Raw genomic sequence first — 18216 nt, forward strand, 5'->3', positions numbered from 1 at the left:
TTGAAAAAGTATGTCATGGAAGTTACCTAAATCCCTTTCAGGAACAGAAAAAAAAAACAAATTATTTATACAGGAATTTTAGCACCGTAAAACCTTTACAGCAAAGTATTTGTGGTGATTGGAACCAGGTAGATCTCATGGACTATTAGATCCTTAACTGGGGTTGTTAACCTGGGCCAATCAGGGATCATCTGGCTGACAGATGCAGATGGAGAGGAATTTGTTAAGTGGGTACAAGAAAATGTTCTGATTCAGTATGTGGATGTACCTGCAAGAGAAGGTGCAAAACTTGACCTACTCTTGGGAAATAAGGTAGACAGGTGACTGAGTGTCAGTGGGGGAGCACTTTCGGGTCAGCGACCAAAATTCTATTAGTTTTAAAATAGTGATGGAAAAGGATAGACGAGATCTAAAAGATAAAGTTCTAAATTGGAGAAAGGCCAATTTTGATGATATTAGGCAAGAACTTTCAAAAGTTGATTGGGGATGGATATTCATAGGTAAAGGGACAGCTGGAAAATGGGAAGCTTTCAGAAATGAGATAACAAGAGTCCAGAGACAGTATGTTCCTGTTAGGGTGAAAGACAAGGCTGGTAAATGTAAGGAATGCTGGATGACTACAGAAATTGAGGTTTTGGTCAAAAAAAGGAAAGCATATGTCAAGTATAGACAGCAGGGATCAAGTGAATCCTTTGAAGAGTATTAAGGCAGTAGGAGCATACTTAAGAGAGAAATCAGGAGGGCAAAAAGGGGATATGAGGTAGCTTTGGCAAATAGGCTTAAGGAGAATCCAAAAGAATTACATTAAGGACAAAAGAGTAACTAGGGAGAGAATAGGGCCCCTAGAGATGAGCAATGCAGCCGATGTATGAAACCGCAAGAGATGGGGGAGATACTAAACCAGTATTTTGCAATTAGTGTTTACTATGGAGAAGGATATGGAAGATACAGAATGTGGGAAAATAGATGGTGACATCTTGAAATGTGTCCATATTATCGAGGAGGACGTGCTGGATGTCTTAAAATTAAAATGCATAAAGGTGGATAAAACCCCAGGACCTGATCAAGTGTATCCTAGAGCTCGGTGGGAAGCTAGGGAAGTTATTGCTGGGCCCCTTGCTGAGATATTTCTATCATCGATAGTCACAGGTGAGGTGCCGGAAGACTGGAGGTTGGCTAACGTGGTGCCACTATTTAAGAAAGGTGGTAAAGAAATGCAAGGGAATATAGATTGGTGAGCCCGACATTGGTGGTGGGCAAGTTGTTGGAGGGAATCCTGAAGGATAGGATTTACATGTACTTGGAGAGGCAAGGACTGATTATGGATAATTAACATGACTTTGTGTGTGGGAAATTGTATCCCATTAACTTAATTGAGTTTTTTGAAGAAGTAACAAAGAGGATTGATAAGGGCAGAGTAGTGGATGTGATCTATATGGACTTCAGTAAGGTATTTGACCATGTTCCTCGTGGTAGACTGGTTAGCAAGGTCAGATCACATGCAACGCAAGGAGAACTAGCCATTTGGATACAGAATGGGCTTGAAGATAGAAGACAGAGGGTGGTGGTGGAGTGTTCCCTTTCAGACTGGAGGCCTGTGACCAGTGGAGTGCCACAAGGATCGGTGCTAGATCCACTGCTTTTTGTCATTTAAATAAATGATTTGGATGTGAACATAGGAGTTATAGTTAGTAAGTTTGCAGACAACACCAAAATTGGAGGTGTAGTGGACAGTGAAAAAGGTTACCTCAGATTACAACAGGATCTTGATCAGAGGAGTAGCAGATGAAGTTTAATTTAGAAAAATGTGAAGTGCTGAATTTTGGAAAGGCAAATCACTTAATGGTAGGGCCCTGGGGAGTGTTGCTGAACAAAGAGACCTTGGAGTGTAGGTTCATAGCTCCTTGAAAGTAGAGTCGCAGGTAGATAGGATAGTGAAGAAGGTGTTTGGTATGCTTTCCTTTATTGGTCAGAGTATTGAGTATAGGAGTTGGGAGGTCATGTTACAGCTGTGCAGGACATTGGTTAGGCCACATTTGGAATACTGTGTGCAATTCTGGTTTCCTTCCTATTGGAAATATGTTGTGAAACTTGACAGGGTTCAGAAAAGATTTACAAGGATGTTGCCAGGATTGGAGGATTTGAGCTATAGGGAGAGGCCGAATAGGCTGGGGCTGTTTTCCCTGGAGTGTTGGAGGCTGAAGGGTGACCTAATAAATGTTTATAAAATAATGAGAGGCATGGATAGGGTAAATAGACATGGGGTGGGAGAGTCCAGAACTAGAGGGCATAGGTTTAGGGTAAGAGGGGAAAAGATTTAAAAGGAACCAAAGGGGAAACTTTTTCACGCAGAGGGTGGTATGTGTATGGAATGAGTTGCCAGAGGAGGTGATGGAGGCTGGTACAATTACAACATTTAAAAGGAATCTGGATGGATATATGAATAGGAAGGGTGTGGAGGGATATGGGCCAAGTGCTGGCAAATGGGACTTTATTAATTTAGGATATCTCATCGGCATGGACAATTTGTACTAAAGGGTGTGGTTTTGTGCTGTACACCTCTGTGACTCTATGACTATATATAAACAAAGTTAAAAGTCACACAACACCAGGTAGTAGTCCAACAGGTTTATTTGAAAGCACTAGCTCAGGTCAAGTGCCACACCTTCAATCTGAGCTGAGATGGCACCTATTTTTAAAGATATCTTGAGAATGTAACTTTAAAAAAGTTCTGAGATTTATATATGAAAAAACTGAAACTAACATGATCATTCTAACAGATCAAAGACTCAAGCTAAGTTTGTTTAATATTACATTTTATGATACTGCAATCCTGTTGCTATAAATCCTGTGTCTTATGATTCTGCTCCACAACCACCTGATAAAGAGGCAGAACTCCGAAAGCTAGTGCCCCCAAATTAACCTGTTGGACTATAACCTGGTGTTGTGTCCATCCCAGTCCAACACTGGCACCTCTAAGTCATATTTATAAACAGGGGATTTGGAATCTCCTCAGTTTGGGAGACTGACTCTGAGCTGGCTGGCCACAACCACTTTACTGTGCACCAGTAAATATAATGTCAGGATACTGGCTTCTGTGAAGTTATTTCTATATCATGCCAAAGTTTGACATGAATCAAAGAAGAATTAGAATTAGATTTTATTGTCACATGTATTCAACTACAGGAGTACAGTGGGAAATGAATTATGTCACCAGTTCTGGTGCCATCTTAGATGTAAAGGTACAACAACTTAGAAACAAAGTAGAAAAATAAAGAAATAAAGCTTTTTTTTGGATTCACTCTAACCTTCTCAGCCAAGGCTATCTCGTGTCCCCTTTTCACCCTCCTGATTTCCTTCTTCAGTCACCTCCTGTATCCCCTACATACCTCCAGGGATTCCCTTGATCCCAGCTGCTTGTACCAGAGCCATGTCTCCTCCTTTTTTCTGGTTAAAGCCTCAATATCTTTTGTCATCCAGGGTACCCTATTCCTGCCAACCTTGCCCCTCACCCTCAGAGGAACATACGGACTTTGAACTCCAGCTATCTCACTTTTGAAGGCCTCTCACTTGCTGGAGGTCCCTTTACCTGCAAATTACTCCAATCAACCCCTGCAAGCTCCTGTCTAATTCCATCAAAATTCACTCTGCCCGAATTTAGAACATGAACCTGTAGACCAGTTTTGTCCTTCTCCATAACTATTTAAAAATTTTAAAAAAACTATGGTCACTGGTCCCAAAGTGCTCGCATGCTGTCACTTCCATCACCTGTCCTGCACTATTTCCCAAGATTAGACCATGTTTTGCCCTTTTCCAAATAGCACACTCCATATACTGCTTGAGGAAACTTTCCTGAATACACATAACACATTCCACCCCATCTAAGCTCTTTGCGTTATGGCAATCCCAGTCTATGTTAGGAACATTAAAATCCCCTACTATGTCAACTCTATTACTCCTGCAGGTCTCCCCAGTCTCCCTGCAATTCTGTTCCTCTTAGCAAGTTTTGAGAAGATTTGAAGCTCAGGTTGATGATATGGATGTAAATTAGCTCACTGAGCTGGAAGGTTTGTTTCATCACCATGACTAGGTAACATCATCAGTGAGAGTCTTCAGTGGGGGCCTGTAGTACAACCCTAATAACGTCATCGCCCCCTTCTTATTTCTTAGTTCCACCCACAAAGCCTCACTGGATGATCCTTCAGTTATTTCATCTCTGATTACTGCTGTGATACTCATCTCAATCAAAAATGCAACCCCCCCCCCCTCCCCTCCTTCCACCACCTCTGTCCCGGCTAAAGCACCTGTACCCTGGCACATTAAGCTGCCAGTCCTGTCCCGAGGTGAAGGGCTCCAGCCTGAAACATTGATGTTCCTGCTCCTTGAATGCTGCCTAACCTGCTGTGCTTTTTCAACAACACACTCTCAACTCTGTCCCTCCCTTAGCCATGTTTCTGTAATGGCTATAATATCCCAGTGCAATTTAATCCAACAGGCATTCCTTGCTCCCTGTCCCGTTCCAATCTTACTGGTTTCTTTACTTTACTATTTCTGATTACTGTATCTCCTTCCAGCCTCAAACTTGCCTCCCTGCTGTTGAGGATCCCCATGAATCTAGTTTAAACCCTTCCTTGCAGCACTGGTAAACATGGCTGCCAAGATATTGGTTTCCCCCTCAGTTCAGATGCAACCTGTCCCCAGAAAAATATCCCAATGATCTATAAATCTGAATCCCTGCCCCCTACACCAATTCTTTAGCCATGCATTCATTTGCCATATTCTCCTGTTCTCACCCTCACTAGTTTGTGGGACTGGAAGTAATCCGGAGATTACCATCGACGAGGTCCTGCTTTTTAACTTTTGTTCCTAGCTCTCTATAATCACTCTGCAGGACCTCATCCCTATTCCTACCGATGTCATTTGTCTAAAGAGGTTCCTTAAGTATATTAAAGGAAAAAGAATAACTAGAAGACCCCTCAAGGACCAAAGTGGACATGTATGTGTAGAATCGAGAGTGTGGTGCTGGAAAAGCACAGCAGGTCAGGCAGCATCCAAGCAGCAGGAGAATCGATGTTTCGGGCAAAAGCCTGATGAATGAATAATGATTAAAGAGTATAATGGAACAGAGCGACTTTGGAGTTCAGATGCACGGGTCTCTGAAAGGGAAATCACTGATAGACAGGGCAGTGAAGAAGGCTTTTGGCACACTGGCTTTCATCAGTCAGCCAGTTTTGTCCATCTCCATAACTATTTAAAAATTAATAGAACTATGGTCACTGGTCCCAAAGTGCTCCCATGCTGTCACCTCCATCACCTGTCCTGCCCTATTTCCCAAGATTAGACCATGTTTTGCCCCTTTTCCAAATAGCACACTCCATATACTGCTTGAAGAAACTTTCCTGAATGCACTAATACATTCCACCCCATCTAAACTCTTTGCGTTATGGCAATCCCAGTCTATGTTAGGAACATTAAAATCCCCTCCTATGACAATCCTATTACTCCTGCAGGTCTCCCCAGTCTTCCTGCAATCGTGTTCCTCTTAGCAAGTTTTGAGAAGATTTGAAGCTCAGGTTGATGTGGATGTAAGTTAGCTCGCTGAACTGGAATGTTTGTTTTCAGACGTTTCATCACCATGACTAGATAACATCATCAGTGAGAGTCTCCAGTGGGGGCCTATAGTACAATCCCAATAACGTATAGAAGTTGGGAAGTTATGTTGCAGTTATACAGCACGTTGGTGAGGCCACACTTGGAATATTGTGTTCAGTTTTGGTCACCTTGCTAGAGGAAGGATGTTACTAAAATGGAAAGAGTGTAGAAGAAATTTACAAGGATGTTGCCAGGACTCAATGGTCTGAGTTATAGGGAGAGGTTGGACAAGCTAGGACTTATTTCTTTAGAGAGTAGGAGATTGAGGTTTGGGGGGGGAGGAATACCCCATAGAGGTGCCTAAGACCATGAGAGGCCATGGGTAGGGTGAATGCAATCAGTCTTTTCCCCAGGGTTGGGGAATCGAGGACTAGAGGCTATCAGTTTATAGTTAGAGGGGAAAGAAGAAAAGGGAACCTGAGGAGCAACTCTTTTACACAAAGGGTGGTATGCATATGGAATGAGGAAGTGGTTGAGGTGGGTACATTAACAACATTTAAAAGGCATTTGGACAAATACAAGGATAGGAAAGGACTAGAAGGATATGGGCTAAATGCAGGGAAATGGGGTTAGTGTGGACGGACATTTTGGTCGGCATGGACCAGTTTGGGCCAAAGGGCCTGTCTCAGCGCTGTAGGACTCTATGACTCTAAGTTAGAAGTTAAACATTACAGTCCTTCTTAGTATAAAGTAGAAAAATAAATTAATAAAGTTACAAGTTAAAATATTGTCACAGATTAAAGATTAACTCAAGAGCCTAATTTAAACAGAAGCAAGCAATATATTTCCCAACAAAAATAAATGAGATTAAAGATTGGTACAGCATGTTCAAACAGGTAGATTTGAAGGAATGTCATGGAGGAGTTTAGAGTAAAACGAAAACAGGGGGACCAAATTCTGGAGCCTAGGGCATAGGTCACATAGCAGAACATGTTTACAGATATGCTGTTTGAGGATAGTTTAACTATTACTCAGGATATTGGGCTATCTTTCTGACTTTCCAATATGGAGCCTTAGTTTCTTACAGCATGCACTAGGAAGTTTGATATAATTTTACATAGAAAATAAACACGATGTGCTTTCAAAGCCCTGTTTGTCATAACAGGTGGCGCTAACCCATGGAAAGAGCAAAAGGCAGGAGGTAAGCTTTCAGAGTTGTAGGTCGTGAGTTAGCAGCTGAACCTGAGATTTTCTGCTCCATGTTCACGTGTCTCTGACATTCTTCTCATCCTGAAATCCCAGCTCAAAACTAAAAATCATTAACCAAAAATGCCACAATGCCTTTGGTTTTACACAGTTTGCTTAAGACTATGTCTGGCCAACTCTTGTGCATGACTAAACACTTACCTTATAAAGTATCTCAATACTATTCGTTGTAGTAGTTGTCCGTTCAGACATTCTTCCAAACACGCATTAAATGCACTAAGCGTTAACAGAGAATGAGCAGGAAGCAGATGATCTCACAACTGGGTGGGAGTGCGCTCGTTATAACAGGAAACCACTGAATGAGCAAAATCTTGCAATATGTGATCAGAAAAGGGATGTAAGTGTGCCTTCACATGGTTTTACGAGTGGGGATCTTTCAGCTGGTAGTGGAAACACATCAAGGAGAGTTGTAGTCGGCTGGGTCTAGCAGAGGAAAGGAAGTTCAAATATCGCCTGCACTGCCTATATTGACTCATAGAATCCCTACAGTGTGGGAGCAGGCCATTCAGCCCATCAGATCCACACATATCCTCTGAAGAGTGTTGCATCCAGACCCAATTGCCTAACCTGCCCCTGTATTTTCCATGGCTAATCCACCTAAGCCACATAGCATGGCCAATCCACCTAACCTGCACATATTTCTATGTCTTATGGTCTTATGTCCACTCCTATGTCTTATGGTCTTATGAATGCGAGTAAGTGGAGTTGAAATGCCCATCAGCCATGATTGAATGGCGGAGTGGACTCAATGGGCCGAATGGCCTTACTTCCACTCCTATGTCTTATGGTCTTATTTAGACTGTGGGAGGAAACCGGAGCACCTGGAGGAAACCCACACAGACATGGGGAGAATGGGCAAACTCCACACAGTCTCCCGAGGCTGAAATTGAACACAGGTCTGTGGCACTGTGAGGCAGTAGTGCCAACCCCTGAGCCACCGTGCCGCCCAACGCCTGATCAAGCATCACCTTAATTTTAAAATTTGCATCCTCGAGTTCAAATGCCTTCATGGCTTCATCTCTCCATATCTTTGAAATTTCCTACTGTCCTATCCAACCTTCAGAGTTACCTGCACTCCTCTCAGTTATAGAGTCATAAAGACCCTATAGTTCAACTCGTCCATGCTGACCAGATGTCCTAAATTAATCTAGTCCTATTTGCCAGCATTTGGCCCATATCCCTCTAAATCCTTCCTATTCATATATCCACCCAGATGCCTTTTAAATGCTGTAATTGTACTAACCTCCACCACTTCCTCTGGCAGCTCATTCCATACACGCACCACCTTCTGCGTGAAAACATTGTCCCTTAGATCCCTCTTAAATCTTAAACTCAATGGGCTAAATGGCCTTCCATGTAGTTCTGGACTCCCCCACCCTGGGGAAAAGACCTTGTCTATTTACCCTATTCATGCCCCTCATGATTTTATCAACCTCTATATGGTCTCCCCTCAGCCTCTGATGCTCCAGGGAAAACAGCCCCAGTCTATTCAGACTCTCCCTATAGCTTAAACACTCCAACTCTGGCAATATCTTTGTAAGTCTTTTCGGAACCCTTCAAGTTTCACAACATCTTTCCTACATCAGGGAGACCAGAATTGAATGCAGTATTCCAAAAGTGGCCTAACCAATCCTGTACAGCCGCAACAATGACCTTGCACCTCCTCTGCACTGACCAATAATGGCAAGGATTTTCTTCATTGTCCTGTCTACCACTTACCACGAACTATGGCCTCTCAGCCTGATTGCGTGTCACAGGTGAGTGTGCCTAGATGTTAAATTCTGGAATTCCCTTCTTAAACCTTACTACATTTCTCTTAACAGAAAGATAGGTGCTGTCACAGCAGCAGCCTGTGTTGTGGAGGGACATCCATAGTGCTGTTAGGTAGGGAGTTCCAGGATTCACTGCCAGTGAGGACGATGCCAAAGCTTCAAAGCATGATGATGTGGTTTGGAGGGAAACTCATTGGTGGTGGTGTTCACAGGCATCTGCTGCTGAGGTGGCAGAGCTCCCAGGATTGCTACCAAGGGGTCTGGGTGGATTGTTGCATTGAATCTTGTGGATCATACCTACCTGCTGCCTGTGTTTGCATTGGTGCTGGATGGGGAGGCTGAGCAAGTGCACTGATTTTAGTCATCTGCCTCAATATCTCACCAGGCTCAGTGTCAACGTTTCTTCGATCGTTCATTGGGTGCAGTGTATTTGACCATTTTACTACATGCAGGGCAATATTTTGAAGCAGAGTTGTTAAATCTGAGGGTGTGGCAGTGCCAATGACATTCCGGTCATGAGTCGGCATGTTCGTCCTGCTCTCCAAAGGAGAGTCTGGGCCTCCAACCAGGATCTCACCAGCCCTTCCCCACAGTCAAAACACGACTTGGCAAGTTGGAACCAGAATTGGCTTCGTGGTAAGAGACAAAGGGTGGTGGTGGAAGGATGTTTGTGTGACTGGAGCCCAGTGTACTGTGAGTGTACCACAGAGATCAATGCTTGTTCCCTTATTGTTCATGATATATATAAACAACACAGAGGAAAATGTTGGGGAGACGATGAGTAAGTGTGCGGATGACATGAAATGGGTGACTGACAATGAGGAGGAAAGTATTAGATGACACGACAATGAAACAGACTGGTCAGATAGGCAGATGGGTGTTAATGACATTTGTGAGGCAGGTCGTGCCTCACAAACCTTATTGAATTCTTTAAGAAGGTGACTAAGGAGGTGGATGAGGGGAAAGCGGTAGATGTGGTGTATATGGATTTTAGTAAGGCGTTTGATAAGGTTCCCCATGGTAGGCTACTTCAAAAAATACGGAGGTATGGCATTGAGGGTGAGTTGGACGTTTGGATTAGGAGTTGGCTGGCCGGAAGAAGACAGAGGGTAGTAGTTGATGGCAAAGGTTCATCTTGGAGTGCCGTCACTAGCGGTGTTCCGCAAGGATCTGTTTTGGGACCATTGCTGTTTGTCATTTTTATAAATGACCTGGAGGAGGGGTTAGAAGGTTGGGTGAGCAAGTTTGCAGATGATACGAAAGTCGGAGGAGTTGTAGACAGTGAGGAAGGACGTGGCAGGTTACAGCGGGATATAGATAAGCTGCAGAACTGGGCAGAAAGGTGGCAAATGGAGTTCAATGTAGCTAAGTGTGAGGTGATTCAATTTGGTAAGAGTAACAAAAAGATGGGGTACTGGGCTAATGGTCACATACTTGGTAGTGTGGATGAGCAGAGGGATCTTGGTGTCCATGTACACAGATCTTTGAAAGTTGCCACCCAGGTAAATAGTGCGGTGAAGAAGGCATATGGCGTACTGGCTTTTATTGGTAGAGGAATTGAGTTCCGGAGTACTGAGGTCATGTTGCAGTTGTATAAGTCTCTGGTGCGGCCGCATCTGGAGTTTTGTGTGCAGTTTTGGTCGCCATACTATAGGAAGGATGTGGAGGCACTGGAACGGGTGCAGAGGAGGTTTACCAGGATGTTGCCTGTTATGGTAGAAAGATCGTATGAGGAAAGGCTGAGGCACTTGGGGTTGTTTTCATTGGAGAAAAGAAGGTTTAGGGGTGACTTGATAGAGGTATACAAGATGATTAGGGGTTTAGATAGGGTCGACAGTGAGAATCTTTTTCCACATATGGAGTCAGCTATTACAAGGGGGCATAGCTTTAAATTAAGCGGGGGGTAGGTATAGGACAGATGTTAGGGGTAGGTTCTTTACTCAGCGAGTTGTGAGTTCATGGAATGCCCTGCCAGTAGCAGTGGTGGACTCTCCCTCATTATGGGCATTTAAGCGGGCATTGGATAGGTATATGGAGGATAGTGGGCTAGTGTAGGTTAGGTGGGCTTGGATCGGCGCAACATCGAGGGCCGAAGGGCCTGTACTGCGCTGTATTCTTCTATGTTCTATGTTCTAAGACTAAAAAATGCAAGGTTATGCATTTTTGAAGAAGTAACAAGACAAGAGAATACTCAATAAGTGGCCAGGACACTAGGAATTTCAGATAAACAGAGGGATGTTTGTCCACACATCTCTGAGTGTGGCAGGACAGGCTATTAGGATAGCTAGGAAGACATACGGGACACTTACCAGTTGTGGCATAGACTATAAGAGCAGGGAGGTTATGTTGGAGCTGTCCAGGACTTTGGTTAGACCACAACTGCTGTATTGTGTGCTCTTCTGCTGACCCCAATATAGGAAGGCTTTGATTGCACTGGAGCAGGTACAGAGGAGATTCATCAGGATGTTGCCTGGGAATGAAGATAGAAGAGAGGTTAGATAAGCTCAGGTTGTTTACTTAAGATGAAAGAAGGCCTGGAAGGGGACCTGACTGAGTTGTATAAGATGGAGCGTGGAGCGGGTGGAGAGAAAGTAGTTGTTTCCCTTAGTTGAAAGGTCAAGAACGAAAGGGCATAATTTTAACGTGAAAGGGTGGTATGTGTATGGAATGCTCTGTTGGAAGGGGTGTTGAGGCAGGAATCCTCACAATATTTTGAAAAGAAAGAACTTGGATGACCACTTGAAATATCATAACTTTCAAGGCTATGGGCCGAGTACGGGAATATGGGACTTGTATCGATCGAGTGTTGCTTTATGGGTTCAGGCTCCAAGGGCTAAAGGACCTGTTCTGTGCTGTATGATCCTACAATTTATGACTTATCAAGAGTGCTCTGCAGGATGCCTATTGTCTCATCTCATTCAACTCCTTCTCTACGTTTATTCCAGTCAGAGCATCCAATGGCCAAAGCATACAAGGCTATTGGCCAAGTGCTGGAAAATGGAATTACATTAGATTAGATTAGATTCCCTACAGTGTGGAAACAGGCCCTTCGGCCCAACCAGTCCACATCGACCCTCCGAAGATTAACCCACCCAGATCCATTCCCCTCTGACTAATGCACCTAACACTACAGGCAATTTAGCATGGCCAATTCACCTGACCTGCACATCTTTGGACTGTGGGAGGAAACCCACGCAGACACAGGGAGAATGTGCAAACTCCACACAGACAGTTGCCCCAGGCTGGAATTGAACCCAGGTCCCTGGCGCTGTGAGACAGCAGTGCTAACCACTGAGCCACCGTGCCGCCCCAAATTAGAATTAGAATAGGTAGGTACAGACTTGATGGGCCAAAGGGCCTTTTTCTGTACTTTAGGCTTCTATGACTCATTGATTAATATGCATAGAGATTCCTACTGTGTCTCCTGTTCATGAGACCTGCAGGATCCACTTATTTCTTGCCAAGAATAGAGGTGTCAATCTCCACCGGTATCTCTGAAGGCAAACATCAGATTACAGTCTCTAAAGCCTCTCTTAAACTGCTTGTTGCCTGTAGTACAGGAGGTTAATCATCTCCTGTTCTGCTTGCTCTGCTCCCTCCTTCACATCTTTGTCCAATGTAGACTGGCACCCATCTAAGACCTTCAGCCCCAAGACATTCCCTCTCTGCAATATCAGACAATGATGACACTTTGAGGAAATGTTGCTTGAAACGAATAGATAACAGCCAAAACTTTCCAGCTGTCTTAAACAATGCATTGGCTATCTCCCTAGAAAATCCCAGACAATGCCACTGGGTCTCTGGAAGGAGCTGAATCTGTAGAAATTCAATGGTTATGGTGCAGGCACAAACTCAGTGGGTACCCACTGATCAGCATATTCATAGCTCACTCTGCAGCATCGTACACAGGTCAGCAATGAGCCTTTCAGTACAGCTGCCATTGTCGTTGACATCAATGCTTTGACTGGTGGAGGTATTTCACACATGACTAGAACATTCTGGACTGTGATTGGGCCGAGGCATCCTGAATCCCGTCCACTAGTCATCTTTCTGAGGCTTGCCAGCCAGGTATTGGCCTGTTTTTGTTGGTGCTGTGACACTGATGTCTCTGGTGCACCCTCCCTTTGAACCATTCCAGTTCAACAGAGGGATTCAGCAGGACCAGGTGTCAGAGAGCACTGGTTCGTTTCCCATGTTATTCGTGCTGTCTTTGAAGGTGCCATGAGCCTGTTAACTATGGGCACTTCTTGTTGAATTAAATTATATTCGGTGAAATGAGGGCAGTTTAAAGCTTCATCTGCAAGACACTACAAGACTCCGACAGTGCAGTACGCCCTCAATGCTGCACAAGAATCAGCCTGACTCTGTTTCCAAGCCCTTGGATTAAGAGTCAAGCTTTCCAAGTCAGAGGCAGGAGTGCTAACTACTGATCCACATCCATTACTGACAAATCTGTTGGTGCTGCCGCCGGAAGAGAACAGTTTCTATTGGCCCCAGGATAAAAGTATTTTGCTTTTGATTTTGAAAAGCTTTGGAAAATCAAATGCTTTTGATTTCATTTGATTTACATGCACCTAGGTACAATGAAAAGTGTTCTGCTTGCAGTTAAGGAAGATCGTACCACACAATGTGTTTGAGGGCAATAGCACAGAGCAAGGAATACAATGTTACGGCAGCAGAGAAGGAGCAGAAAGAGCGAGATCAACGTTAAATTTGAAGTTTGAGGGGTCCAATCACAAGCCTGATAACAGCAGGAAAGAAGCTGTTCTTGAATCTGTTGGCACCATGTATTTAAGGTTTTGGACCTTCTGCCTAATGGAAGAGGTTGGAAGAGATTGTAACCAGGGTGAGGGATCTTTATGCTGGCTCCCTTTCTGAGGCAGTGAGAAGTGTAGATGGAGTCAATGGATGGAAGGTTGGTTTACATGATAGTCTGGGCTGTGCATACAACTCTCTGTAGTTCCTTAGGCTTCTGGGCAGAGCAGTTTCCATACCAGGGGCACCCAGAAAGTATGCTTTCTATGGTGCATCTGTAAAGGTTGGTGAGGGTCCCTATGGGCATGCTGAATTTCCTTAGTCTCCTGAGGAAGCAGAGGCATTGTTGTGCTTTGTTGACCGTAGCATTGATGTGGGTGGAACAGACTGATGTTGGTGATCGTCATTCCTCGGAATTTGACTCTTTCCACCATCTCCACTTCAGCTCTGTTGACGTAGATAGGGACATGCCCTCAACCTTCCTTCCTGAAATTGATGACCAGCTCTTTCATTTTGCTGATGTTGAGGGAGAGATTGCTATCTTTACACCATGCCACCAAGCACTCTACCTATTTCCTGGATTCCACCTCATCAATTGTTTGAAATCTTACCTACAGCAATGGTGTTGTCAGTGAATGTTTACTTTGCTATTTTGTAACATGCTGGTTTCCATTCTGAGATGTCTTCCTTTCTTATGTTATATAATGAGTTAACATCTGAGTGTGAGAAATTAAATGGTATACAATGCTATTTACCACAACTCTTACGGGCAATTGTCGGAGGAAGGGCTAAGGATTAGAAACTGCAGTTTTCATCTGAACAGATTGGGAGGTATTAGGTGCATCAGTTATCAAAGTCATAAAATCCCCACAATGCAGGAGGTAGCCATTCAGCCCATCAAGTCCACAGAAAGAGCGAGTGCCCTCCAAACAGCATCCCATCCAGACTCATCCCCCTAATCCTGCATTTCCCATGGCTAATCTGCCTAACCTGCACATCTTTGGACTATGGGAGGAAACCAGAGCACCTGGAGGAAACCCATGCAGACACGGGGAGAATATGCAAACTCCACGCAGACAGTCACAGAGGCAGGAATTGAACCCAGGTCGCGGGCACTGTGACGCAGCAGTGCTAACCACTGAGCCATTGTACCATCCAAGCACAATTTTGGACATAGCTCCATCTCCTGCTCCCATTTTCCTCTATCAGTTTTTCAGCCTGCATTCCCATGAAAGCAAACAGGAGAAGCAATTCACCGGACTTGTAAAAGGTGCTGATGACTTGTCATTGGCCACTTCTTACTTTTGTCCAAGATCACTTTCATCCTTAAGGTGAGAATTGAGCTGAGAGATTTTAAGAACCAAAAGTATGGTTCTTACTCTGAGCCTTGTGGAATGCCACTGAGTACTTCCCAGCCCTCCAATTCGACCATAACTTCTCTATCAAGTACACTGTGGGGCAGCATGGTGGCTCAGTGGTTAGCACTGCTACCCCACAATGCCAGGGACCCAGGTTCAATTCCCGCCTTAGGCGACTGTCTGCGTGGTTTCCTCCAGGTGCTCCAGTTTCCTCCCACAATCCAAAGATGTGCAAGTCAGGTGAATTGGTCAAGAGTAAATGTAGAGTAGTAGGATAGGTGAATGGATCTGGGTGGGTTGCTCTTCGGGGGGTTGGTATGGACTTGTTGGGCCAAATGGCCTGTTTCCACACTGTAGGGATTGACCTCTACACTGCTGAAGCCAGGTGCCAACTTGCAGACACCTCCTCCTACTGCCCCCTTGATCACGACATCACCTCCCATCACTAGACCATCCACAACCTCATCACCTCTGGGGATCTCCAACCTCATTGTCCATGAACACAGCACCACCCAGTTCTACCTCCTTCCTAAGATTCACAAACCTGACTGCCTCGGTTGACCCATTGTCTCAGCTTGCACCTGTCCCACTGAACCCATCTCTTCAAACCTTGAAACTGTCCTGTCCCGCTTAGTCCAGGAACTCCCCACCTACATTCATGACACCACCTACACTCTTCAGTTCCTCCAAGGTTTCCGTTTCCCTAGCCCCCAATGCCTCATCTTCACCATGGACATCCAGTCCCTATATACATGATTCCGCCACAACGAAGGTCTCCAAATCCTCCGTTTCTTCCTCTCATGCTGTCCCAACCAGTACCCTTCCGACACCCTCATCTGCCTGGCTGAACTGGTCCTCAACCTCAACAAATTCTCCTTCGAATTCTCCTACTTCCTCGAAATGAAAGGAGTAGCCATGGGCACCCATAGGAGACCCAGCTATGCCTGCCAGTTTGTTGGTTACGTGGAACAATCCATCTTCTGCAGTTACACCCACCACCTGTTCCTCCGCCACATCGATGACTATATCAGCGCTGCCTCATGCTCCCACTAGGAGGTTGAACAGTTCATCAACTTTACCAATACCTTCCACCCCAACCTCAAATTCACCAGGACCATCTCAGCAACCTCCCTCCCCTTCCTTGACCTCTCCGTCACCATCTCTGGCAACCGACTAATCACAGACATATACTACAAGCCCACCAACTCCCACAGCTACCTGGATTACACCTCCTCTGACCCTACCTTCTGTAAAAGCGCCATCTCTCATTCCCAAATCCTCCGCCTCCACCACATCTGTTCCCAAGATGATCAATCCCACCTCAGAAAATTCCAGATATCCTCTTTCTTCCACGATCACAACTTCCCTTCCCACATGGTTGACAATGCCCTCCAGCACATCTCCAAAACTTCACGCACCATTGCCCTTGAACCCCAGCCCTCCCAAGGCAACAAGAATAGAACTCCCTCGGTCCTCACATTCCACCCCACTAACCTCCGCATTCATCACATTATCCTCCGCCACCTCCAAACGGATCCCACCACCAAAGATATTTCCCTCCCTACCCCATTAGTGTTCCTGACAGTCCATTCCCTCCGCGACTCCCTCATCAAGTCCATGCTCCCACCAGCCCATACCTCCTGGCAACTTTCCCTACCACCGCAAGAAGTGCAAAGCCTGTGCCCAGATCCCTCCCCTCACCTTTGTCCAAGGCCCCAAATTCACCTGTACTTCTACTAATGTCATCTACTGCATCTGTTCCACCCGGTTTGGTTTCCTCTACATTGGGGAGATAGGATGCCTTCTTGCGGATTGTTTCAGAGAACATCTCTTGGAACCCCCACCCACCAACCCCACCGCCCCGTGGCTGAACACTTTAACTCCCCCTCCCACTCCGTCAAGGACATGCAGGTCCTGAGCCTCCTCCATTGCCAAACCCCTATCACCTGACACCTGGAGGAGGAACACCTCATCTCCTGCTTTGGGACCCCCTCAACCACATGAGATAAATATTGATTTCAACAGCTTCCTCATTTCTCCTCTCCCCCCCCCCCAACTTTATCCCAAGTCTCCAACTCAGCATGGTCTTCCAGACCTATCCATCATTCCCCCCCTCTGACCTATTACCTTCTCTCTCACCTTCATCCACCATTCTGCTTTCCCAGCTACCTTCCCCCAACCCCACCCCACCCTCCCATTTATCTCTCAACCTCCCAGCCCACAAACCTCATTCCTGATTAAGGGCTTATACCTGAAATGTCGATTCTCCTGCTCCTTGGATGCTGCCTGACCTGCTGTGCTTTTCCAGCAACACACCCTCAATTCTATGAATTCCCCCTGGATTTCTGTTACCTGCAATTTGTTTCTGAATCTAGGTCATTGATGTGAATTAGTTTCACTGCGGATGAAGCTCCTGGAATTTATGCCAGGCTGGGGTTTGTTGTGCCATGATGTTTGCACAATGTTGAGTTTCAAAATTAACATTTCGGACTCTTGTGTGTCATGACAGTCTCCCTACCTCTGGGTCAGAAGGTCTGAGTTCAACTTGCACTTACCCTGGGAATTTACCATAGCATATCCAAAACATTTAAAAACCAAAAGTGGTGGTTCTAATTCTGAGCCTTGTGGAATGTTACTGAGTACTTCCCACCTCTCCACTTTGACTAGAACTCCTCTATCAAGTAGCAGAGGAGGCTTTATTCTGCCCAAGACTTGACAGTAGGCTCAGCTAACAGCCTTGAAATTCTTTGGTCGTACACACCTGAGTATGGCTTGAAAAAGACACTTTATATCAAAGATTTTTATCTTGCACTCCTCAAGATAATTTGCAAGAAATGCCAAAATAAAAGGGAAACAACACTACCATTATAGGGCAAGCGAAACAAAGAACAGCCAGGGAATTCCTAGAAGCATGGCACTCATCCACAAACTCCATCAACAAACACATAGACCTGGACCCAATATACCGGCCACTACAGCGGACAGCTGAAACTGACAACCGGAAGCGGCAGGGACAGGCCACTATAAATGCCGGAGGAAACACCACTTCACAGGAGAAGCGCTTCACAGGAGGCTCCCAAGCACTGAGGATGTCACCTAGACAGGGGATGAAACGTTTACAACAAAAGCTTCCAGCTCGGTGAACAGAACCACAGCAACGAGCACCCGAGCTACAAATCTTCTCACAAACTTTGAACAACTTTTCTTATATCATCTGAGAAAAGAATGATGATTGATTGGCATGTGGTCTTGTTGCTAGAGGCTTTGCCATGGCAAATGTACCAATTGGATGATGAGGGCAGAGCAGTGGACGTGATCGTTATGGACCTCAGTAAGACATTCAACAAGATTCCACGTGGCAGAATGGTTAGCAACGTTAGATCATACAGAATAAAAAGAGTACCAGCCAGGTACTTGGTGGTGGAGGGTTGCTTTTCAGACTGGAGGCCTCTGACTGGCGGTGTGCCACAAGG

General features: G+C 45.1%; 1 protein-coding gene across 1 annotated transcript in view; it reads right to left on the minus strand.

Annotated features, from left to right (window-relative positions):
- Window positions 1-7158, minus strand: part of LOC122553338 (G protein-coupled receptor 4-like) — a 29601-nt gene extending 22443 nt beyond the window's left edge. Inside the window, exon 1 of the mRNA XM_043696913.2 lies at window positions 7000-7158. Coding sequence (XP_043552848.1) covers window positions 7000-7050 — 51 coding nt within the window. The 5' untranslated portion in view covers window positions 7051-7158. The remainder of the gene's footprint in view (window positions 1-6999) is intronic.
- Between the last annotated feature and the right edge of the window lie 11058 nt (window positions 7159-18216).

This window comes from Chiloscyllium plagiosum, unplaced genomic scaffold (assembly GCF_037043375.1).
Source record: "Chiloscyllium plagiosum isolate Xiang-an unplaced genomic scaffold, Cpla_swu_hap1 HiC_scaffold_8, whole genome shotgun sequence".
NCBI classification, from domain to species: Eukaryota; Metazoa; Chordata; class Chondrichthyes; order Orectolobiformes; family Hemiscylliidae; genus Chiloscyllium; species Chiloscyllium plagiosum.